Here is a 26,359-nt window from a genome sequence, read left to right as displayed (position 1 = left end):
GTTTTAACAAATAAGACCGCACCAGTCTTTTGAGTCATTTGTCTTCTATAACCAATGATTTTCCACTTTTAGTTCATAAAGGTGTTACTAAACAGTATACATATCAAATTAGCATAAACCAAAAGTGAAAATACCTTTTTTTAAAAAGTTTATCTTTAGCCCTGGCTGGTGTGGCTCAGTGGATTGAGCACCAGCCTGCGAACCAAAAGGTGGCTGGTTCAATTCCAGTCAGGGCACGTGCCTGGGCTACAGGCCAGGTCCCCAGCTGGGGGCATATGAGGCAACCGCATATTGATGTTTCTCTCCCTCTTTTTCTCCCTCCCTTCCCCTCTCTCTAAAAGGAAATAAATAAAATGTTTTTTTAAAAATTCTATCTTTAAATAATTACCACTTCCTTAATTAAAATTTAAAAAAGAATATTCATCACTTTACCACCGCTATACAATTTAATATTGCTAATGAGTGAATACCTATTGCAATGGTGACATTAAATTGGTTCAATCATTTTGTTATGTGTACTCCCTCTTAGCCCTAAAAACACAGACACGCTAACACTGAAAACCACTGAAGATAAATGGCAAGCAACTATAACACCACAAGGCCAAGCTTAGAAAAGTCACAAAAACTGAATACTGTTTGATTCCAATAGATTTTTTTTTTAATCACCACTACCTCTCAAGTAAAAATAACTTTTTAATTTTCCTCAAACAGCAAGGAAAACACATGTTAGAGAAATGCATCTGGGTAATCAACTACTTTTTATTCCAGCTGGTAGATAAAGACTTCACAACAAGCTAGCAGTATTCTCATTAGCGGTAAAACTGAAAGTACCTGCAGTGGCCTGTATAGTGCATACTCATCCCTGAAAAGCTGGTCGTGATGACTGACACAATCCAGCCAACGCCCATCGACCATCGCTTGTCCAATCGCTATAGCTTGCGCCCTGCGTCGAGACCAACAAAAACAAAAAATTTTAAAAGTTAATCAGAATAATTTTACAGGTACAAGTTGAGACACAGCCCTGCCCGGTGTGGCTCAGTTGGTTGGAGCGTCATCCCTGGACCAAAGGGTAACGGGTTCAATTCCTGGTCTAGACGTATGCAGGAGGCAACTGATCAATGTTTCTCTTTCATATCGATGTTTCTCTCCCTCTCTCTCTCTCTCTCTCACTCTCTCCCTCCCTTCCCCTTTCTCTAAAATCAATAAGCATGTCCTAGGGTTAGGATAAAAAAATTAAAAAGATGAAACAGACAGAAACTGAATTTTTTTTTCCATCCCCATCAGAGTAGAAATTTCAAATAATCCTTAAAGCTAAAATAAAATATTTTTTTCCAGGTATCATATAGTATAGGAGAACCTACTGGTAAGGTAGTCCTAACAAAACAAAATTTAATTCCAGCATTTTTGAAGTACTCAATGCATGCATACCCCTATACGTATAAGTAAAACAAATCCTGAGACTAGCATGACTGCTGCTCAAGGAGCTTATAGTCGTCTTCTTTTTTTGCTTGTAGTCTTGATCAGAATACCAATTATAGATATAAATATATTTTTATATGTATTTTATATCTAGAGAGACACATTGACACATTGCATTTATGCGGCATTTCACAATTTATAGAGCACTTTAGCCATATTATTTCATCCTCATGGCTTCTTCAAAAAAGGTAGTTTCCTCATTTTAGAACTGAGAGGTCCAGGCCTCAATGAGAATGAATAATTTGACTAAAAGCATAAAGCTGAAAAGAGATAAAACCAAAACTGGAACCCAGAGTTTCACTGCTTAGAGCTTTTTCTCTCTCTCCCTACATACTTGTTTCCTCCCAAGAGATGAAAAGCAGCTACTCTAATCAAGTAGAGAAGGTAGGGAACATGCTACCGTGAAAGGCAACAGGACTCATCTTTCTCATTTTTTACAAATGATCCGTGAGATTTTAACAAATCTCTCTAGGACACTCTCGGTGTGGCTTATGGACCCCCTTCTCAAGACAGATTGCAATGTCCCGATTATTAAATAGTAGCCAGAGAAGTCTTAGGGTCCAGGTACATTCTCCAAACCTGATTAACTAAAGAGCTCTCTGTTTTGGGAATTACTGCACACTTCTGCTTAATAAATTAGGTAAACTGGGAGCCCAGTTGGTTTCTTATATCTATTCTCCACTGGTTAAAACCCAGAAGGGAGAAGGTTTGACCAATTAGCACCCCACACACCAAGTGTAAAAAACAAACCCTACTGACAATAAACATTGTTCCTCTTATATCTACAACGTGTCCTCATTAAAAATAAATTAATAAATAATATTAAAAAGTCTTTCTTTCTTAAGGTCCCATTACCTTGTAGCAATGTGTCCATTTCGGATTAACCAGTTGACTAATTCCTTCCCTACGATGCAGTTAGGATGTGTTCTCAGCCAGTAGCGGTGATCCTGAAACTCCATTCCACTACTGTGATGGCAGATTTTTTTCCACAGGTCCTTCAATTGAACACTGTCCTGAAGTCACATTATAAGCAACTGATTACTCCTGAGGAGGATCCCATATACCTTTTCAGATTCTTTCTTATGACTTTTAGATGAATGAGAAGAAACTCAATGCATACATCTTTGTATAGCCAACTTACACAATTTAATAGAAATAACACCTACATAGGGAACAGCTTAAACTCAGCTCATCTAATTCAAAACATCACTCCTTCTCTTGAAAACCGACATCCCCCACCCCACCCCACCCCACCCCACCCTACCAAAAACCAACTCTCCCAAGGAAGTTTTTTCAGCCAATGGCCATATTATCAGTCTCCTGGTTATCTAAGTAGAGAATCTCATACTCTTCTTGTGAGACGGGGCAACAGAGAGGACTGAGGACTCAATAACACGAATCCACAGTCAATGTTTCTCGCAGCCTCACCAGATTCTCAACATTCTCACCTACCCCCAACTGCCAGGTATTTCCCTAAAGAAAGGCCCTCAATTAATTACTCCCTTCTCAAAAAAACTTCCAACATGGCTCAGTGCCTACAGGTCCAAATCTAAACTTGTAAAGACTGAACTCACCCCCTTCCACCAGGTAGCCCCAAATAACCTTCCATTCTCCTTGCCCACAGACTCCAGTTTAATCTCTCTCCCAACCTCGCCCAATTAGTAAATCCTCCTTCAGTCCATGAAAAATGCCATGCTCATTCTCACCTCTATACCTTTCCTCACACCTTTTAATAAGGTTTACTTCCCCCACTGCCTAGCCAAATCTATTCCATCCTCCAAGGTCCAGTCCAAGCCTTTCAGTTTCAAGTCTTTCTTGGCCCTGATGGTGTAACTCAGTGGGCTGGGTGTTGCCCCACAGACCAAAAGTTACTGGTTCGATTCCCTGTCAGGGCACATGCCTGGGTTGCAGGCCAGGTCCCCATGTGGGGGTATGCGAGAGGCAACCGATTTCTATCTCTCTCACACATCGATGTCTCTCTCCCTCTTTCTCCCTTCCCTTCTCTCTAAAATAAATAAATAAAATCTTTTTAATCAATACAATAAAAAAATAAAGTCCTTCCTGGCTCCCTCATTGCTAACGATCTTTCTGTTTTTTATATAATTAAAGTATTACTTCTTATACTATTAAGGGCCTGCCCACCGACCTCATGTCTATCTTTTGAATTACAAGCTTGAGAACACATGTCATATCTTTCATTTCTACTTTTAGGATTGAACTTGTATTTCACACATAGATAAATTCGATAAACTGATTATTATCTCATATAAACACACAGTATTAAAAGTCTGAAAAGCATTCCATGCCATGTGTATGAGAAACATGTTTTCAAGTAAAACAGCAATCTGGGACTTAACTACAAGTTGAGCTCATTTATGTGGGCACTTGAATTCTGATCTTGCCAGATGAAAAAAATCAAGAAAGTATTAATCCAATGTTTGAGCATGGAATGATTGACCAATTTCTCAGGTGACCCTAATAAGAACTTAAGCTAATTATTTACCCTATTTAATTTATATGCTAATTGGCTGTTCCATTTGTATGTTTCTTTAAAAAAGAAAAATCAGAGATATAAACAGTCTTTATGCTCAAAACTAGCTATGGGTCAAAGAGATGCTGGACCAGTACCAGAAGAATTTTGCGTTCATCCTCAGTGGTCTCTGTCCTAACATATGGTCGGCTGGCCTGGGGACTGACAGATGTTTCATATGAAGACACCATGGGAGAACCAGATCGATCCAGTGACAGGTTAGTGATGCTGGCTGATCTGGAAATAAAAAGTGAAAACACAGTTGTAAATCTGTCATCAATAAATGTAATTACAGTGAAAATTCATTTTTAAATAAATGCTTATTTGCCAATGATAAGGGTACACTTAAAAGTATTTATGATGGTTATGGATGATGTTATCATTGGGGGAGGCAGGGAGAAGAGCACTAGAATTCTCTGTACTACATTTCCAACACTTATGTTAGTCAAAAGTTACTTCAAAATGACTTCAAAAGAAAGTCGTTACGGAGAGATTACAGAAAAACAATCACAGATGTAGTTCATATATCAGCAATATTTCAAAGGAAATAGATATAAACTCTTGTTAAAATGCTGAAAACTATATTTTTTCTTTAATTGACAAATATAAAGAATCACAGTCTAAATGTAGAAATAATCTTGCAGATAAGGGACAAGAAAGCATGGCCACAGGCCAATAGTTTTTGCATAACCAATGAAATAAAAATGTTCTTTTTAGTTAAACATCTTTAATGTTCTGATATCGGGAGACATTAACTTTGAACCACAACTAAGCAAAATGTTATCCCCCCAGGAAGAATTCCTTTCTTCTCAATAGTAGACCTAAATTTAAAGTGTCAATTATTACTGTATTTTGAATTTGATCAATACAAAAATTAGTGAAAATTTCTTTCCTCTCATTGTATGAGTGCTTATATAACATCCTTAATTTTGCTTCTTAGCAAAGTTACCAAATAAATGACTTGTAAGTGGGAAATCAAGAGCACTGAGCAAGTTTTTATTTGTAAAAAAATTTTAGCTAAAAATTTAGTTAGCTTCTACCTAGAAAAAAATGAAACCCAATTTTACCTTCCATATAAAGAATAAAAGGCAGAAGCATCTATGATGTAGTCAACACTATATACTCATTCAGAAGCGCAATATACATATCTTCCCTCATTTAATCCTATGGAGTAGATACTACCAGGTCCATTCTACAGATAAAAAAATCAAGAATCAGAGATTAAGTAATTTATCTAAGGTAACTCAGCTAATAAAAGGGCTGCCGTTCAAAACCAGGCCTCACTCAAAAAACTATGGGCTCCTCAGCATGAAGATAAAGATACTTTTAAAATAATTTTTTAAATTACTCACAGGTTTGTAACAGGTTTAGCAAAAAGTCATTCTTAATGGTTAATGAGAAACCACAGATATCAAATAAAAGTATATAAACAAGATTTTTAAACTAATTATTCATTTCAGGACATACTTTTTTAGTGAAAAGTTGCCACTAAGTCTTTTTCAACTTATTAAAATCTCTTTTCCACTGTGTGCATTACCCACACATTCTGCCTCTCTAACATTCTAACCATCCCTACACATATTCTGATATAGCGGCAACAAGAATAAAAGAAAATTAGTCAATTCTGTTGTAAAAATACTCTAGTAAGTAGCCTAGTAGTAAGAATGCTAATTAAAATTTTACTTATAGAAAGTACCTACTAACTACATTACATCTTTCCTAAGACTTACATCAATCTTTAATTCAAAACACATGAAAACATATGTAAATTAGCACAGCAGTCACCACATTTGTGCACATGCCAAGAGAAATACTGTAATTTGTCCCATCTTTTAAAAAACTATCTCAACTCCACATCCCTCTGTATTTCCCTCCTTCACTATATCAAAACTCCTATCTCTAGTTCTCCTTCCATTCTCTCCTGAACCTTGAAGGACCCATAGAACTGCCTATGAAGCGACCTTATTGTTACATCCAGTGGTCAGATTTCACTCCTCATCTTACTTGACATTATCAGCAGGAATGATTTCCCCTCCCTTGAAAACCTGTCTTTATTTGGCTACTTAGACAACACATTTTCCAGGTTTTCCTCTCACCTCATCCCTGCTCTCTCCTTCTAAGACTCCTTTTCTGGTTCCTCTTTATTTCCCCAATCTCAGTCCTTGGACCTTGTTTCCTCGCTTTCCACACTCATTCTTTTCATGATCCCCATCCTGGTTCACAGCTTTAAATACCACCCACATGATTATAACACCCAAGTTCATATATTCAGCTTGTACCTCTCTCCTGAATTCTGGATTCATATATCTATTTGACATCTCAGTGGAGCCTAGAAGCTATCTAAAATTCAACATGCCTAAAACCAAACTGTTCATCCAAGTCTTCCTCATCTGGGAAGGGAATTCCATCCTTCCAACCACTCAGGCCAAAAACCTGAGTCATCTTTTATCTCCAATTGCTTAGCAAATCCTGTGAGCACTACAATCAAAATATATCTAGAATCTGACCATCCACCTGCCACTTCTGCTCAGACCTGAGTCAGGTCTCTTGCCTGGATTACTGCACCAGCTTTCTAAGTGGTCTCCCTGCTTCTACTCTTATGTTCTACAATCTATTCAACAGAGCAGCCAGAGAGCTCCTTTGAAAATATAGTGCAGATCATGTCACCCTCCCAAACTCCCCACTCAAAACTCTTCTGTAAGGGAGATTTTTCAGAGTAGAATGTCAACTAATAAATATAAAAGAAATGATAAAATTAGGAAGTCACCATCATAATATAAATCATAAATGGATGCTAAATCTGTTGATTTAGAATAGGGTATTTATACAGTATCAATGTATCTCCTCCATATATTATTAATTACAAAGAAAAAAATTGTAACTTTAAAGTGGAGAAACCCAGGACACTGACTTAACCAAGAGATCAAGTTCATATTAACAATGGGATAAACTTGTATCATCCTATCCTCTCTGACATAATAAACTATATCGCATATAGAATTGCAGTCCAAAAATGCATAGCCTAAATCTAATCATGAGGTATTAGGTAAACCCAAATGGATGGGCCTTCTTCTAAAAAACTGGCCTACCCTCTTCACAAAAACCCACACCATGGAAGATGCAGAACAGCTGCAGCCATCTTGTCCCACCTAGTGGGGAAATCAGTGAGAAGCACTTGTGAAGTTCACAGGCACAGGCTCACTAGAAGACTGAGGCCTAATCACGAGACAATTCCCTTCCCTCCAGACCTTACCACCACATCTCTGAAGGCCTATGTACCGCTATTCCTTTAACCCAGTACGTCATGCCAATCTTTCAACAAAAAAAATTTAAGGCATACTAAAAGGCAAAACACACAGTTTAAAGAGAATGATCAAGCATTAGAACCAGAATCAGTGATGGCAAGAATGTTGGAATTCTCACACGAAGAATTTTTTTTTTAACTCTGATTTATGTGCTAAGGGCTTTAATGGGAACAACAGACAACATGGAAATGACAAATAATGTAAGCAGAGAGAAAAAATTCTAAGAAGGAATCAAAAAGAACTGCTAGAGATCACAAACACTAGAGTATAAATGACAAATTTCTATGATGGGGCTCATGACCAAGCCAAATAAGTTCACTAGGGAATTCTACTAAACGTTTAAGAAAGAAATCATACCAATTTTCTACAATTTCTTTCAGAAAATAAAGGAGAGGGAATACTTCCTAACTTATTCTGTGAGATCAGCACTATCAGGCAAAGATGTTACAAGAAAACTATAGATCATTATCTCTCATGAACATAGATGCAAAAATCCTCAATAAAATCTTAGCAATCTGATCCAACAACGTATAAAAAGAATTACACAACATAACCAAGAGAGATTTAAGCCAAGTATGAAAGACTGATTCAACATTTGAAAATCAATCCATATAATCCACCACACCAACAGACTAAAGAAAAACTATGTGATCATATCAACAGATGTAGAAAAAGCATTTGACAAAATCCAATAACCATTCATTATAAAAATTCTCAGCAAACTAGGAATAAAAGGCAACTTCCTCAACTTGATAAAGAACATCTACAAAAAGACCTACAGCTAACATAAGCTTTCCCACCAAGATCGGAAACAAAGCAATGATGTCCCCTCGCACCACTGCTTTTCAAATTTAAATATCGGAAGGACTAGCTAAGCAATAAGAGAAGAAAACAAAAGAAAAACAGATTGGAAAAAAGAATTAAAAACAGACTTGTTCATCAATCATAAGGTTGTCTCTGTAAAAATCCTAAAGAATCAACAAAAGCTCCTAAACCTAATAAGCAATTATTTCAAGGTTGCAGGATAACAAGGCTAATATACAAAAGACAATCTCTTTCCTATATACGAGCAATGAACAAGTGAAATTTGAAATTAAAAATACATTATCACTTACATTAGTACCCCTCCAAAATGAAACAATTAGGTATACATTTAACAAAGTGTGTACAGGATCCATACAAGGAAAACTACAAAACTGATGAAAGAAATTAAAAAACTAAATAAATGGAGAGATGTTTCATGTTTATGGGTAAGAAGACTCATTATGAAGATGTCAGTTCTTCCCAACTTGATCTATAGACTCAATATAATCCCAATCAAAATCTCAGCAACTTATTTTGTGAATATCGAAAAATTGTCCCTAACGTTTTTATGAAGAGACAGACGATCCAGAATAGTCAACACAATATTGAAGGAGAACTAAGCGGGAGGCTGACGTAACCCACGTTTAGGACTTAAGATTCAGCAACAGTAACCAAGACAGTGTGGTGTTGGTGAAAGCACACACAAATAGGTCAATGGAACAGAACAGCCAGCCCAGAAATAGACCCCCATAAGTACAGTCAGCTTAACTTTGACAAAGGAGCAAAGGCAATACAATGGAGCAAAGACAATGTCTTTTCAACAAATGGTGCTGAAACAATTAGACTCCACATGCAAAAAAAAAAAAAAAAGATTCTAGATAGACCTTAAACCCTTCACAAAAATTAAATCAAAATGGATCAAAAACCTAATACATAAAATTATAAACCCCCCAGAAGATAACATAGGGGGAAATCTAGATGACCTTGGGTATGGCAATGACTTTTTAGACATAACACGAAAGCATGATCCAAGAAAGAAAAAATTGATAAGCTGGATTTGTTTAAAATTTAAACTGCTCTGTGGAAAGACATCAAGAGAATTAGAAGATAAGCCATACACGTTGGGAGAGAATATATTCAAAAGACACATCTGATAAAGGACTTATCAAAAATATTTTTAAAAACTCTTAAAACTTAACAATATGAAAACAAACAACTTAATTTTTAAAAAGGCCAAAGACCCAGACAGACACTTCACCAAAAATGATATACAGATGGCAAGAAAGCATATAAAAAAATGTTCATATATAACTAGGAGTTTAGGAATGAAAACGATGAGGTATCGCTGCACACCTGTTAGCCTGACCAAAACCCGGGATGCTGACAACAAGCGCCAGTGAGGACGAAGGACAACAGGAACCCTCACCGCTGGTGCGAATGCAAACGATACGGGCACTTTGGAAAACAGTCTGGCAGTTTCATATAAAACTAATCATACCCTTTAACATACAATCCAGCAATCACACGCCTTGGTATTGACTCAAATGAACTGAGTACATGACCACATGAGAACCTGCACATGGATGTTTAAAGCAGCCTTATTTATAATTTCCAAAACCTGGAACAACCAAAAACTCATTCAGTAGGTGAGCAGATAAATAAACTGTTGTACACCCAGATGATGGAATGAGTCAGCACTAAAAAGAAATGAGCTATCAAGCTATAAAAAGACATTAAAGAAACTTAAATGCATATAACTAAGTAAAAGAAACCAGTCTGAATACACACATACTGTATGATTCCAATTATATGACATTTTGGAAAAGGCAGAACTATGGGGACAGTAAGAGCGCCAGTGGTTGCCATGAGCTGGGAGAAGGGCACACAGGATTTTTAAGGCAGTGAAACTATTCTGAACCACACTACCATAGTGGATAAATTTCATGATACATTTCTCCAAACCCACAGAGTGTACAACACCAAGCATGAATCCTAATGTATGTAAACTATGGCCTTTTGGTGAGAATGATGTGTCAACATAGGTTCATCAGCTGTAACAAATGACCATTCTGGTGCAGGATGTTGATCAGCGGGGAGGGGTTGTTTGTATTGGGGGTAAAGGCTTTTATGAGAACTCTCTGCACATTCTACTCTATTTTGTTGTGCATCTAAAACTCCTCTACAAAATAAAGTTTATTAGTTTATTTTTTAAAAAGTAAAAGATGTCTGTAACTTACTCTCAAATAGTTCAGAAAAAAGCAGCACGTATATAACATAGAAAGTAACAAAGCAAACAAAATGTAACTTAGTGAATCTTAATGAAAATTTATTTCATTATTATTGCATCTTTTTGCAATATTTGAATTATTTTCAAAATAACTTTAAAAAAACTTTTTTTGAAAGCTTTTAACTCTCCAGTAGCTTCCCATCTCACCCAGGGTATATGACAAAGCCTTTACAATTAATTGTAGGAATCCTCTACTCCCGGTACCCAGGACCTTGTTATTCCTTCCCAGGCATGTCCCCCCTCAGGAAGTTGCTATTCCCTGTTTCTACAAAATGTCCACACGACTATTCCCTCACACCCTCAGGTCTTTTCTCAAATGTCACCTTCTGGGTCAGGTCTTCACTAACCACACTATTTAATATTCTACTCTCCACCCTTATTTCTTATGCTTCTTTGGTATTTTAAATTTTTGTCTGTTTGACTGACTGCTATATTCCAAGTACCTAGTTTGTAGATACTTAATGACACTTGTTGAAAGTATGTTAACATGGTGATTCAGATGTCTAGTTCTTCAGGTTTATAATGACTTAATTCACCATTTAAACTTGTAAAAGGAAAGCATTTTCAGTAAGGAGGTGTGCACATTAATAAAATCCAGTAAGTTGAAAAAAGAAGGAAGTGTACAGGTATAAAATGATTATAGGCAACTGTTTCAAGAAATTTGGCTAAGAAGAAAAGAAATAATTGAGAATATATGTAACTAGAGGTAAAGCACAAAGGAGGAGTTTTTTGTTTGTTTTTAATAGGTTATGAAGGTTAAGTTCATCTGCTAAGCTAGATTCAAGATCTGAAACCAGTGGAGAATAGTGGAAAAAAGCCACTCAGACCGTAGAAGTGAGAGCTGACTAGCAAAATGAGAGCTAAGAAAGGGTGTAACAATCAATCCCACCCATTTTTATTGGTTTGTTCTTCTCACTACTGGAAAAGAAGAAAAATCAGACACGGATACAGTGTTTTCATTTGGCAGTTTACCTATTTCGAGCAGGAGATTTCCCAGCATCCTCCTGAACAGATACAAGTCTTGATGAAAGAGCAGTATTTGAGGAGTCTGGATGAATCAAACTATAAAGAGAAAAGGAAAATCTTGAGATGACTTGGGACAGTAACAAACATATCCAATTTGAATGAAATGCTTTAACATTTAAAAGCAGATTGTTTTCCCTTGTAATTATGACATCATGGGTCATTTTTGTTTTCTTCCTTTAATTAAGGTGGAAACAGTATGGTTTTTAATCTTAAGTATATCAAATGCCAACAGACCAATAATAGAGTTTATTAAGTATATGAAATGCCAATAATATAATAAATTGGCTGAATGGGTTCTTACAGAACTCCTTTTCACATAAATAATACAATATTAAAGTGGTGTTGGGGTGGAAAATCCTAAATTCAAATATTTTATTCTCAGCCCCCACAACTCACTGGAACGGCACTGCAGAGTCAGACAAGCTGAAGTCCAAGTGCAGGCCCTACCTCTTATAGCTGTGTAATCTTGGATACATAGCTTAATCTCTCTGAACTTCAGCATCTACAACTGTGAAAAGAAGACAGTAGAGCCTACTGCAGAGATATGATGACAAAGAGTGAATATTACCCAGTTAGCACAAAACCTAACATTATTCCACCACTGACATCTATCCTGCATCTCTCAGGAAGCTTTCAAACTTGCTTTCTTTTATTAAATCACAATGCCAATTCTGGGCTCACACAATAGGGCCAGGTACAACTAAAAGGCATTATAACTAAGGTAAGCAAAAACTTAACAATCCTTACCCTTTTCATGCTAAGTGAGATAAGCCAGTCAGAGAAAGGCAAATATCATATGATTTCACTCTCATGTGGAATCTAGTAAACAAACTGAACTTACAAGGAAAATGGGAAGAGACTCAGATGGAGAGCGGATGACAGCTAGTGGCGGGGGAGAGGCTGGGGGTGGGCGGACTGACCAAAACGGAAAAAGGACTCGTGGACATGGACAGCGGTGTGGTGCTTGCTGAGGGTAGGAGGGTATACGAGGACTAAATGGTAATGGAAAAAAAACACAATGAAGATTTTTTTTTTAACTTAAAAAATTGGTCTTTCAAATTTATAAATCATGATGCCACAAACACCAAAGCACCATGGGCAATTTAAAAGAACATCACCACTGACTCTGAAGTGCAGTTCTCTCCTACCCAACCATCATCCCCCTCCCTGCCTTCAGTGAAACTACTATTGTAAGTTTTATACTTATCAGTCTCTTCCTTTTCTGTAAGTTTACCATGTTTGCATCCCTAGACAGTGTGTTCATTCCATATATTTCTGAACATGATGTAAATAGAATCATCACCGAATATAAATGTGACTTTCTTTTCCACTCTACATTATGTCCCTGAGGTTCCTATATGTGGAATGTAGCTATAATCCATTCATTTTAACTTCTGTTTAAATTCATTGGTTACATAGTAATTCCTCACTTCCTTAAGGGGTAACAAATATAACTAATCAGAAAGATGTTAGTTAAAACTTCAAGCTCTTTAACAGATTGGTATTATGCATTAAAAAAAAAAACTAAGAAAACAACCAGAAACTGATGAACCATGCATTCTAATTCAAACAATTCCAGGAAACTTCCAAGAAAAAGTTGGTAACATTCTCCACTACCAGGCAGCGTAGCATAGTTAGACATATGTTAAAACATGAACTGTTCTCTAAGAAGGATAAAAAAATCTAATTTCACTTGTAAATATTATGAATACAAATTTTATGAGCATTCTCATTCTCTAAGAAATTATTAATCTCCATAACTTCTATCGCCTGTTCAACAAATATTATCAAGAACATATTACAGGTCATACACTGTTCTTGGTGCCAGGGATAAAACAAGGAATAAGTAAGATATAGTCTTTTCTCTTGTAGAGCTTACATTTTAATTAGTCAATATAATCATTCTCCATAAACATCCTCTGTGATCCTTCTGGACGCAGGCCAAAGAGAAAGAAGAAAATGGCAAATTTGCAGGAAATAATTCAAAGAAGGTAAATATTAAATAGAAGCACTCACAGGGCACAAGACTATCATATGTCTCAAATATAAAATTATATTTAAGTGACAGTACCTTTGCCAGGCAAAATCATCCTCTAAAAATATATTGCGACTGGCTTTTCTACTCCCAACAGGCGTTCGGGGTTCACTCGGATCAAGTACAGACAGAGAGGAAGCAGAATCTGAAAGAGCATTCAAGTCTTCCCCAATGGAATTACTGTCTGTGGAATGAGCATAACTTAAAGCTATTTTTCTACAGTATGTGCAAGCTCGGAGGTCCCCTAGAAAGGGAGAAAAAAATGAAATTAAGTAAAAGATAAGACATATATTACTTAATAGTTGGATTAAATCTTTCAGTTAATAATTAATCTAATAAAAGGGGATGTCTACAAGGAGTACCAAAAAAAAAAAGTGAAATAATTTTGTTAGCCCAGTTATACATTTTAAAAACCATCATTATGAGAAATTCATCCAAGTATACCATATTACCTCAACTATTTATAACAGGTTAAGAAAATCTCACTCAATAACACTAGACAGAAAACTCTGATTAAAGAGTATTTTTTCAAGATTCTGAAAGTGAAATAAAAGGCAGAAGGTTCAAGAAAACAAAGTCTAAATAGAGTAAATAAACGAACACAAAAGGAAACAACAACGTATCTTCCCTAGGCAAAAAGGGAGGAAGAAAAATGTTCTTTGGACCTCCATTGGGAAGCCCTGAAAAGTGGCCTCCACAGGGGGCATCGTTTAAGAATAAACTACAAAAAATGGGCTCATTAATAATATGAAATATGAGGGGGGGACTGTTAAGAAAATTTTCATAGTGAAACTTAGGATGGACATGAAATATTCTTGAGAGAAAAAACAACTAGGTTATTTAATACTTCTAAATGTAATTTTATTTGGGATGCAGTCCTGCCCAAATATGTTTTCATTTCTACCCTGTTTTTCTGTAACAATTACTTGTACAATTCTATAATATTTTAGTGCACTAAAAAAGGTAAGATAATTAAACTTTACAAGTAGCATGTTATTTAACAATTCAACCTTATATCTGTTAGCATTAACATCAGAAAACTGGTATGATGTGCAACAAAAAGATTTCTTCGTCAACTATTGTTTTCACCATATTTACCACCAAGTATAATTTCTTTGTTTTGTTTTATTTTTTAATTTTAAGACTATTATACAGTACTCAGTTTTATTAAATTATGCGTGTATTTCAAACAAAATTAGTATTTTGCTTAGTTTGTAATGTTTTGTTAAGCCAGCCCTAACAAACTAACACACAAACCATATTAAGATGACAGGATTTTATCCTGAGGACAACAAGCTCTGAAAGGGTTTCAGGCAGGGGAATACCCTGACATGATCAAATTAGAATTTAACTGAATTAAGAATACCATCTAGAGTATGGAAAATGATGGAGGAAGAAAAAAACTAATGGTATCAACAAAAAAACCTTTTCAAAGACTGTAGCCATAATCTGGATGAAAGATAATTCAGGTCTAAAACTCTGCAGCAGTTTAGGAAAGTCAGCATGATAATAAAAATAACAAGAGAGATGCTAAGACTGTTTTCATCTTGGTACCTTCTGCTCACCTTCCATTAGCAAACCACCGTATAAAATCCACATACCATTGTTTAGTTTTATTCTTCTTCAACGAGTAATTAAAATCTCTATATTGCTAATGAAAGAATGTAAGATGCAATTTGCTAAAGTACAGTGCCATATACTCAAGGAAGATCTGTATTTTGTAAAATGAAAACTCTCATAGTAATATAAACTCATAACCTATTCTAACCACCTTATATAATAAATGAAAAGCCCCTGGGGTTTTTGATAGCCTCTGTGATACACTGTCTGTTGCTTTACTTATTTATGAACATCCCCATCTGCTTTGTTATTTGACTATAAAACCCTTAAAAGCAAAGCTGTGTGTCCCTTACCTCTGTGTCCTCCATGGCTCACTCATGAAGCCCAAAATAAAAATAGGCTTAACATCAGTCTGTATTATAACTGTCTTACAGTTATGACCTTTAAAAATTGTAAAACTGTCGATAAGATGCATTTACCTGTATAGCCCATAAATTTTCCCGGGATTTCCTGATTACAGCAACGACTGCAGAAGATCTGCCCACAGAGTCGGCAGTGGTGCCTGCGCCTGAAGGTTGTAAATTTCTCACTACAGTCATAGCACTCTTTACACTGGCTGTCTGGCATCCAGTACTGCTTCAGGTCACTATCCTGTAACAATAAAACCATATGAAGGCTTCTTGAAAATACGGATGAACATACAACGGCAAACGCAATGCTAATAAAAATCTTAGTTTCTTTTGCAGCAATTGACAGGCTATTTTTAGAATTCACATGGGAATGGCAAAAGTCAAAATGACCAAGACAATCTTGAAGAACAAAACTGAAGGACTTACATTACCAGCCATCAAGACTTATTCTAAACCTACAATAATTCTAGCAGAGTATTAGTTTAAGAATAGAAAAAAATGGTGCTATGGAGCAGATAAGAGAGCTGTAGCGCACTCTTACACATATATATGGACTTATGACAAGATTCATAACGCAATCAGCGAAGGACAATCTTATTTAAAAATAATGGTGCCAAGTCCAACTGGAGAGCCATGGAGAAAAAAAAAATGAAGCTTGACCCCTAAACTCCACACAAATAATAAAGCTTTTTGAAAAAAACATGGAAGAATATTTACTGACCTTGGGCTAGATATACACATCTTAAACAGACACAAAAAACACATATAATTATAAAGGGGAAGGAAAGTGGTAAGTTAAAATTATGTACCTCTGTGTAAAAATATAGTGTTCATGGCTGGAGGAAATACTAACTGAACTTTCTTTCAAGGACATTATGCCATTTTCAGTGAGCATGGCATGAACCCCACATAAGGGCTTAATAAGTAATCTTCTAAAACCCTTAGACCGTACCTGGCTTTTCCCCTCCATGATTTCCTTGAGGCGTTTTAATACTGTGCTAAGGCTTCGAAGCTGAACGGCTGTACGAGGGTCATGACCTCCAAAGGTAGGTTCTGCTTTCCTTCTTGTTTCTGAGTCAGATTTACCAAAAAATAAAATAAAATGAACCTTGTTAATAATTTCAGTATCTACGCAAAACAAAGTACATATGTGATGCACAGTGTCTCCTACTGTTAGCATATACTTATGTTCTCACAGTCAGTGATAGGGACTGAGAGTTAAAAGTAATCTTTATAAAGGTAAGAAGTGTTGAAAGTGTTTCTTTCAACAAAGTGTTTTTATATTATCACATAAAACACTACTTCAAAAAGCAAGTAACGACTACTTAAAAAAAGCAGTGTCTGAGACCATTGATGGTTTTGAAGCCTGGGACAGGAGGATAGCTTAAATGGCCCAAAATGCCGAGCAATGATTACAGGAAAATGCCAAGCCATGCTTGCAGAAAAATGTGGAGTTACAGTTATGAAAAATGCCGAGTCATGCTTATGGAAAAATGCCAAGTCATTGTTATAAAAACGCAAGTCACAAAAAAAAAGAAAAAAAATGCGAGTCATGATTGCCTAGAAACGCCAAGTCATGGTTATGTAAAAATGCTGAGTCATAGTTACTTAAAAAAGCCAAGTCATGGTTATTAAAACTGCTGAACACGGTTATGAAAAATGCCAAGTCTCAATTGCCTAGAAATGCAGAATTATGTAAAAATGCCAAGTCATCGTCATGTAAAAATGCCAAGTCATGGTTATAAAAAATACTTAGTCGTGACCATGCAAAAAAGCTGAGTAATCACTTCTAGCCAGGATGAAGACATAGGCAGACACGCGTCACCTCCCTCCACAACCATAAGATGGAATACATCTACCTCAAAACTAAAAACAACAAGAACTACCAGAAAATCAAATGCATGGAAGTCCAACAAAGATATAAAGAAGTAGTACTCATCCAGGTAGGAGGAGCAGAGCCAGGGCGGAAAGGACACACTGTGGAGGCGGTGGCGGTAGGAGCAAGTCAGTGGCTGTGGTCGGCCAGCAGAAAGCTCAGTCACACATTATAAAAGCCTGAAAGGACACCTAGGTAGTGATCCCAGCCCTAGACCAGACCACACACCTCACAGCTCCAGCACCAGGGAAAATAAAGCCTCATTGTCTCTGACTGTGAAAATCAGTGGGGGTTGGGGCTGGGGAAGAAACCGCTGGTCTCTCAGCAGAGTCCATTTGTTTAGAGGGCCCCCACGGTCCTAGAACATCTGCAAACTCACCCACTCCAGGAACCACAACCAGCGCAACAGCTACAGTGGTGCCAGTCCCATACGGAAAATGGGAGAAGTGCCTGGAAAAGGGGTGAGTGGTGAGCAGGCAACATTGTTACCTCTCAGAACCCTCCCCCACATATGGTGTCACAAGACGGTAAAACGCATCACCCAGCACTGACGGATACCTAAGGCTCCACCTCTTATACATAACAAGTGTGACAGCTCTACCAAAGACACAGAGAGAAAACACAGGAGCATGTCAAGTTGAGGAGACGAGAAGTATGCGCCAAAAGAGGGAGCAGATCAAGGTTCTCTAGTGGGTGAACTAAGCGACAAGGAGATAGCCAACCTAACAGATGCAGAGCTCAAAACACTGGTGATAACATTGCTCACAGACTTGACACATGCAAGAGTACGGCAAACGCATAAGGGAAGAAGTAAAGGCTATGCTAAGTGAAAAAAGTAAATCCACATAAAACCAATGATGAAGGGAAGGAAACCAGGGTTCAAATCAATGATTTGGGACATAAGGAAGAAATAAACAGATAACCAGTGCAAATGAAAAAACAAGAATTGAAAAAAAATGAGGAAAGGCTTAGAAAACTCTGGAACAACTTTAAACATCCTAATATCTGAATCATAGGGGTGCCAGAAGGAGAAAAGAAAGAGCAAGAAATTGAAAACTTATGTGAAAAAATAATGAAGGAAAACTTCCCTAATTTGGCAAAGGATATAAATATACAAGTCCAGAAAGCACAGTATCCCAAACAAGCTAGACCCAAAGAGGACCACAACAAGACACATCATAATTAAAATGCCAAAGGTTAAAGATAAAAAGAGAATCTTAAAAGCAGCAAGTAAAAGCAGAGAGTTACCTACAAAGGAGTCCCTATAAGACTATCATCTGATTTCTCAAAGAAACTTTGCAGGCAAGAAGGGAAGGGACTGGCAAGAAGTATTCAAAGTGATGAAAAGCAAGGACCTACAATCAAGATTACTCTATCCAGCAAAACTATTGTTTAAAATGGAAGGGCAGATAGAGTGCTTCCCAAACAAGGTAAAGCTAAAGGAGTTCATCCTCACCAAGTTCTTATTATATAAAATGTCAAAGGGACTTATTTAAGAAAAAGAAGATCAAAACTATGAACATTAAAATAACAACTCACAACTATCAACAATATAATCTAGAAAAAAAAACCTAAGCAAACAACCAGAATAGGAACAGAATCATAGGTACAGGGATCATTTGGAAGGTTACCAGCTGGGGGCCGGCGGGGAGAGAAATGGGGAAATGATTCAGGGATCAAGAAGCATGATTGGTAGGTACAAAATAAGACAGGGGGATATTAAAAATAGTATAGGAAAGGGTAAAGTCAAAGAATTTACATGCATGTTCCATGGACATGAACTAAGGGGGATTGCTGGAGGAAAGGGTGGAGGGGAGCAAAGGGAAAAAAAATTGAGACAATGGTGACAGCATAATCAATAAAATATACTTAAAAAGCCAAGTCATGGTTATGAAAAATGCTGTCATGGTTATGTGAAATGACGAACCATGCTTATAGAAAATGCCAAGTCATGGTCATGAAAAATGCTGAGTTATGCTTATGGGGAAAAATGCTGATTCACTGTTATGAAAATGCTAGGTCACGATTGTCTAGAAATGCTGGGTCATGGTTACGGAAAAAGGCCGGCATGGTTATGAAAAATGCTGAGTCATGATTATCTAAAATGCCAAGTAGTGTTTACCCTAGCCATCCCATGAATAGATGCAGGATTCATTCACAAAGTTGAAACTAACCTGTGTCCTCCTGGGGATGTTGTAAATTGTTCTCTGCTGAAACCCAAGCAAGTAATTAATCAAAAAACAGTCAAGAGATTTCTGCCTGCCTAAATTAAAGTTTAATACATTAAAGAAATTTTTTTTCGATAGTGGAGAGCAGCAGGGGAAATACTGGGACAAGTGTAATAGAACAACAATAAAAAATGTAATTAAAAAAAAGGTATTTTTGTTTAGGTATCTACAACTTCTCTCACTATCTAGGCAACAGTTTCATTAATTCTGAAAAGCACCTGACTATTCCAATCAGCATAAAAGTTAAGTCAGTAAGTCAATAAACAACCTGAAAAACGACTGTGAAAAAAACTATACACAGACAGGAATGAAATAAGAACACTGTCTTACCTAATACTGTTGAAGATCGCCGCTGAAGTCCCTCATTAAGCTGTTTTTTATAGGGTGTAGGTGACCTCACAGACTGTGCTCTTGAAGGGAGCTGAGGGCTGGTCCAATTTCCACTGAGAGGCTGCTGTTCTCCCTGGCCTCCTTCTGCTCTCTCTGTCACAAAGGAAAGTTTGGCATTTGAAAAAATAAGTATCAGAGTTCAGCAAAGGGAGGGAAGTAGATGAAATCTGTCAGGAAGAAATGTATACATGTATTACATGCATAATTAAAAATTAGAGTTATAAAAAATTTCAAAGTTGGCCAAATTATAGGCCAATAATCAGATCCTTAGTATATGTGATCTTCAGTTTGTTTTACTTTTCATTAGAAATACCTTCAGCGTACTAAAGGAAATAGAATGCAAGCTTCAAACAAAGGCATAGTTTTTTGACGGGGTCTGTTTTGTTTTTAGGATAGGTTCCTTGTACTATTAAAATAGTACCCAGCTCATAATAGGTGATCAATAAACATTTGCTAAATAAAAAGACTCGTCATCTTACAGTGACTAGTTATAATGTGGTCTCCTGAGTGGGATCTTGGAATACAAAAAGGACATTAGGTAAAAACAAAAGAAATATAAATAAAATAAATACTTTTAACTAGTATATCAATAATGGTTCATTCATTAATCGTAATAAAGGTACCATAGTAATGTACGATGTTAATGATAGAAGAAACTGGGTGTGGAGTATATGAGAAGTCTCTGTCCTATTTTCCCAATTTTGCTGTAAATCTAAAACTATTCTAATAGTTTTAGAATAAACAATAAGGTTGTTTTGTTTAATAAATCGTTTTAAAAAGAAACCAACATTTTTTTACAGAGCTTGAAACATGACTATTGATAAAAGTCAGTTAATACTATTTAAATTTTTACTTAAACTATTAACTCCCAAATTCCTTACAACAAAAGGGATTATTTTCTGGCTCATTTCAAATAACACAGCCAAATATAAAGCAAAGGATGTAGGCCATGATTTCTTAATGTTTCTTCCAGGTAAAAAATAATTACTTAAAAAGAGCTCACTTTAAATATTTTAATTTGACAATATTATAGTATTTATATCTTACCTAATGGGTTTAAGTCAACAACAGGCCTGAAGATAGTTTCTATTTTTTAAAAATATGAACTTCTTCTCCCATATGCTGATCCTTTTAGTTTCACTGCTTTAATTAAACTCTTTTGGCTATTAACCCCTAACAGAACAAAGTCCATTCTGTGAACCTAAGAAGTTGAAATAGACTGAAGTGGGGGGGGGGGGTGCATTTTAGAAAAGGACCTCTTTTTAACATTTATTCAGATCTTCAATTACCAACAATTAATAAGATTACAGTGAAAATTCTGGCTTTCTCTTCTTAAGCAGTAAACCCCAGTGACCTATGATTAAAGTTCTCTCCTTGTTAGTAAATTACTTTCTTGCAAAGACACAACATGAAACCTCCACAAGAGACTTTCAGAGAATCAAAACTGTAGGTTCTCTGATCTCTAAGAATTAAGTCTTACCTTTGTTAAACCGAAAGAGATTTACAAAAGAACTATATGCTGATTTAAAAGGAGGTTCGTCCTGATCAGGAGTCAAAGGTTTAAAGTGAGTGAGATGAGAGGGACTAGTAGTAGGAGATCGAGGCAAATCATTAGCAGAGTCCAGTGTTGGGGAAGTCTTATCATCTGTGGCCATTTCATGAGTCTAAAGAACAAAAGAAATAAGCATAAGACACAAAGTTCCTCAGGAAACTCAAATGATAATACCGAAGAGCATCCCTAAATATCTGAAATCCTGACTCCAAAAATTCATACCTATGAAAACCAAACAGTAAATAAATCTAGTTTAGTATATACATGAAATTAAGGCTTGAAAACTCTGCAGGCTGGATCATAAGCAAGTCTCCACCATCTACAACCATGATTATGTAGCCAATCTAATTTTCAACATTGCTACTCAAATTACAGAAAATACCAAATTATTTAAAAATTGCACGTAGGGCATAAATGTGAACAGGTAAAAAGAAAAAAAATGCATTTTTGCATAGTTCATATCTTTCTCATTTTAAGATGTTTTTGGAAAAAGATTGTCAATAGCTTTTTAAAGTTATGGGGGGAAACTGGTTTTATACAAGCACATAAGTTCCTCAATGCTGTTTTACTCACTTTAATTTTTTCTTTTAAAAAATATAAAAGGTCTATAGTTCCAAGAAAAGACAATGAAACAGTCATCTCTTAATGACACTTATACAATAACCTCAAAAATTACCTCAAGCTATGCCTCAACACCTTGGGAACAATCCAAATCCACGCACAAGCTGTTCCCCATCCCCTTCCTCCCAGGCATGTGAACCTAGTTTTTCTCCCTTTAAGCCTAGTCTCATATAGACATTAAAATGACGATCTTAGACTGCAGCTTCAACCTGAGTCTCGGCTTCTCGCCTTTCTCCCTGAGCAACATGAGCTTCAGCACACGCTCCAGCTTCTCCACAAACTACCGGAGCCTGGGCTCCGTGCAGTCTCCCAGCCACCGGGTCCGGCCGGCCAGCAGCGCGGCCGGCGTCTGTGCAGGCGCCGGGGGCTCGGGCTCCCGGATCTCGGTGTCCCACTCCACCAGCGTGCGGGGCAGCTGGGGATCCGGGGGCCTAGCTGCAGGGATGGCCGGGGGTCTGGCAGGTGCAGGGGGCATCCAGAGCAAGAAAGAGACTATGCAGTGCCTGAATGACTGCCTGGCCTCCTACCTGGAGAGGGTGAGAAGCCTGGAGGCTGAGAATCGGAGACTGGAGAGCAAAATCCGGGAACACCTAGAGAGGAAGGGACCCCAGGTCAGAGACTGGGCGCATTATTTCAAGATCATCGAGGACCTGAGGGCTCAGATCTTTGCAAATTCTGTGGACAATGCCCGCATCGTTCTGCAGATTGACAGTGCCCGTCTTGCTGCTGATGACTTCAGAGTCAAGTATGAGACGGAGCTGGCCATGTGCCAGTCTGTGGAGAATGACATCAATGGGCTCCAAAAGGTCATTGATGACACCAACATCACTCAGCTGCAGCTGGAGATGGAGATTGAGACTCTCACGGGGGAGCTGCTCTTCATGAAGAACCATGAGGAAGAAGTAAACGGTCTACAAAACCAGATTGCCAACTCCGGGCTGACTGTGAAGTTGGATGCCCCCAAATCTCAGGACCTCAGCAAAACCATGGCGGACATCCGGGCCCAGTATGACGAGCTGGCTCAGAAGAACCGAGAGGAGCTAGACAAGTACTGGTCCCATCAGATTGAGGAGAACACCACAGTGGTCACCTCACAGACCGCTGGGACAGGAGCTGCTGAGATGACACTCACGGAGTTGAGACATACGGTCCAGTCCTTGGAGACTGACCTGGACTCAAGGAGAAATCTGAAGGCCAGTTTGGAGCACAGCCTGAGGGAGGTGGAGATGCGCTATGCCATGCAGATGGAGCAGCTCATGGGATCCTGCTGCACCTGGAGTCAGAGCTGGCCCGGACCCGGGCAGAGGGGCAGCGCCAGGCACAGGAGTATGAGGCCCTGCTGAACATCAAGGTCAAGCGGGAGGCTGATTGCCACCTACCGCTGACTACTGGAAGAAGGGGAGGACTTCGATCTTGTTGACGCCCTGGACAACAGCCACTCCTTACAAACCATCCAAAAAACCACCACCCGCAGGATTGTGGACGGCAAAGTGGTGTCTAAGGTCAACGACAGCAAAGTTTTGAGGCGTTAAAGGCAGCAGAAGTAGGGGATCTTTTTGCGGGGCAGGAGGCCAATAAAAAGTTCAGAGTTCATTAAAAAAAAAAATGACGATCTTAAAGGGTTTTTTAAAAATAAATAACCAAAATTAATAATTAAACGAAAGCAGTAAAGGCAACCACATCACCATATGGAAGTTATAGACAAGATGTCTATTTTCCGCCATATTGAGGAGAACCATGAACTGTGCATATACTCTAGTTATTAAAGTGCTATAGTTTGTAATCTAATTTATACTTAACAGAGAGACGTTATATGCTTATAAAATGTTTTCACTTTCAAAATCATATCTACCATCTCATTTAATTTTTACAAAAATTCTGAAAGGTACACAGAACTGACCTTATTACTATATTTTATCTTTGAGGGAACCGATTTACACTGAACCTAAAACAACAACAACTTTCTTGAGAGTCACACAACTTGTCAGTGGTAGAGCTGTAACTAAATCCCAAGTTTCACCCCAGAATTCTTATTTAGAGCAAAATTAGTTTTGTAGCTCTTCACAAACCTCCAATTCTAGCCTATCTAAATTCTAACTACTCAAGATGTTGCCTGACTAATAACTTACTTAATAAACTAAAGTAGAAATGAAAGAACTGACTTGAACGGAATTTTGGCAGTAAATGTTTATTGCAATGGAGGGAGGGGAAAAGGAAAGGAGGAAGAAGAAGAGGAAGGAGAAAAGGAAGAAGAGGGGGAAGGGAGAGAAAAGGAGGAAGCACAGAGGGAAGGAAGGTCTCTAACATCATCTTCTACTAGGGAGGGTAGTCAACAATCCTTCCAAAGTGTTGTGACAATTCATATTCTAGCATAAAGGGATAGGAAGTTAGCTGGGAACTAATCAAATGTAAACTCCAAAAAGTGAAAAGGTTGGGGAGCACTGGAGAGAAAGAATAATGTGATAGCAATAACCCTCAGGCCTTGGAAATCAGCCTACATTCATTCTACTTTGACAAAAGTAACATCAGAAGCTGAGTTAGCAATCTGCCTAAAGAGTCTTAGCATTACTTTAAAGTACATACACATACAAAACTTTTATCAGGCTATGTAGATGTAAAGATAAAAATAGTACCATGAAAATACTCAGCAAATGTAGTCTCTGAAGAACAAACACGACCACATAATTAATCTTACAAATCACTACCTTATAACTTACTCCTGGCAGCTTCATATAAATTAATATATAAATTAATAAGACTCTTCCCTACCTGATAATTAAAGTATTTACCTACTCCTCCAAAGACCTCTGATTATCACCAATACTTTCTTTCGTCTTCTCACTTGAAAGCTGCTATTTATTATATACAGGCCGACTTCACACTATCTTGTCGCTTAAGCCAATTAGAAAGCTAATTGGGTATTAAAATGTAGAAAATAAACCCGATCTGCCAGCCAATATCAAAATTTCTGCAGATGAAAAAAATCCAAATATCAGTCAAGTCCTTTCTAAGTAGTTTTTGAACAATACTCAAAACACACCTAATAATGCAGGGCAGCTGGATACTAGAAATGTTAGTTTTCATCAACAAAGATTTTATTGTTGTCATTCAACTTTTTGATCAACATGCTAAACAGAAACACTAAAGGAAAACCTTAATGTGATCCGTATTACTCTTCCAAAAAGGAAAAGAGGAAAGTAGTTTTGCTCTAGAAGAGACCTGCTCAATCCTTGCCACAAACTCAAACCCAACTAAGCTATTATTTTTTGTAAGAATCCTGATGGAGTGAGAATTCTTGGAGTGGCAGAAAATGAGATTCAAATAAACCAGAAATAAGATTCAAAGAAGTCACCAGTGCAATATACCAAGCAACTACCCGTACTGTCCTCAACATACTAATTTAACAGAGTATGCACTGAATCAATACATGATTATTTAACATATACACACACAGATAAACAAAAATAACTGCTTTCCACCAAGTTCTAGCATTTCTCATATTTCTGTACTGTCTTATGAATAACCTCTATATCAGATAGAAGACCTCAATTCCTTGAAAATATCCATCACATTCCAGTCTTACTCTCTTGCTGGGAGCATTCTAAGCAAAGGGAAAATACTAACTGGGAAACCAGTCTCCTCCTCTTAAGACATAGACAGAAATAGAATAGCCTCAACCAGCAGAAGCAAGTGCTTAAGGAGGTATCTACATATTTGAAACCCCACTACTGCCATCGTTTCTGTAGCTCAAGAACTTTCTTTTCCAGCCTACGATGCATCTCTGACACACAGATCAGAGTTAATTCACCAGAGAGGGGAGTAAGTACAGTAAATGGACTGTGCACCTCCAAAGTGAGTGAGGGGCACCAGGACGAGAGAACTACGAATGTTTCCGAGGAAACCTCTTCAAGAACAGCCCCGCCCGGCTCCCTTCCACATTCGCAGAAGGGGCATCGGCAGCATCAGGGGAGCCAGCTAGCAGCGGGCACAGGTCCTCTGCCCTTCCTGGCCCAACCACGGTTGGGGAGCCACAGCTCTTTCCTTTTAGACTTCCCCTTCGCTCCGGCTCCAGAGCTCCCCAAACCGGCCTTCGTCCGCACTCTCAGTCCCAGCAGGAGGCGCGCCAGGCCGCTGCCCTTACCTGCAACTCTGGCCCGGGTCCGCAGACCCCTCCCCACCAGCCGCCGCTTCACCCGGTTGAGGCGCAAGAAGCCAGCTTCGGAGAGCAGAGCCGGGGGACACCGGTCAACGACAGA

At 37.7% G+C, this 26,359-nt stretch overlaps 1 protein-coding gene across 1 annotated transcript in view; it reads right to left on the bottom strand.

Moving 5' to 3' along the window:
* PIKFYVE (phosphoinositide kinase, FYVE-type zinc finger containing) overlaps positions 1-26,359 on the bottom strand; it is a 74,487-nt gene extending 48,128 nt beyond the window's left edge. Inside the window, exons 1-11 of the mRNA XM_090283036.1 lie at positions 26,245-26,359; positions 21,411-21,594; positions 19,871-20,023; positions 19,487-19,522; positions 16,389-16,507; positions 15,506-15,677; positions 13,503-13,710; positions 11,378-11,467; positions 4,108-4,246; positions 2,335-2,492; positions 832-943 (exon numbers count right to left, since the gene is read on the bottom strand). Coding sequence (XP_090139162.1) covers positions 832-943; positions 2,335-2,492; positions 4,108-4,246; positions 11,378-11,467; positions 13,503-13,710; positions 15,506-15,677; positions 16,389-16,507; positions 19,487-19,522; positions 19,871-20,023; positions 21,411-21,585 — 1,362 coding nt within the window. The 5' untranslated portion in view covers positions 21,586-21,594; positions 26,245-26,359. The remainder of the gene's footprint in view (positions 1-831; positions 944-2,334; positions 2,493-4,107; positions 4,247-11,377; positions 11,468-13,502; positions 13,711-15,505; positions 15,678-16,388; positions 16,508-19,486; positions 19,523-19,870; positions 20,024-21,410; positions 21,595-26,244) is intronic.

The sequence above is a fragment of the Furipterus horrens genome, unplaced genomic scaffold (genome assembly GCF_987537825.1).
Source record: "Furipterus horrens unplaced genomic scaffold, mFurHor1.1.pri manual_scaffold_1, whole genome shotgun sequence".
Classification (NCBI taxonomy): Eukaryota; Metazoa; Chordata; class Mammalia; order Chiroptera; family Furipteridae; genus Furipterus; species Furipterus horrens.
The sequence above is the reverse complement of the archived record's forward strand: the minus strand, read 5'-3'. Positions and strand labels throughout refer to the sequence as shown.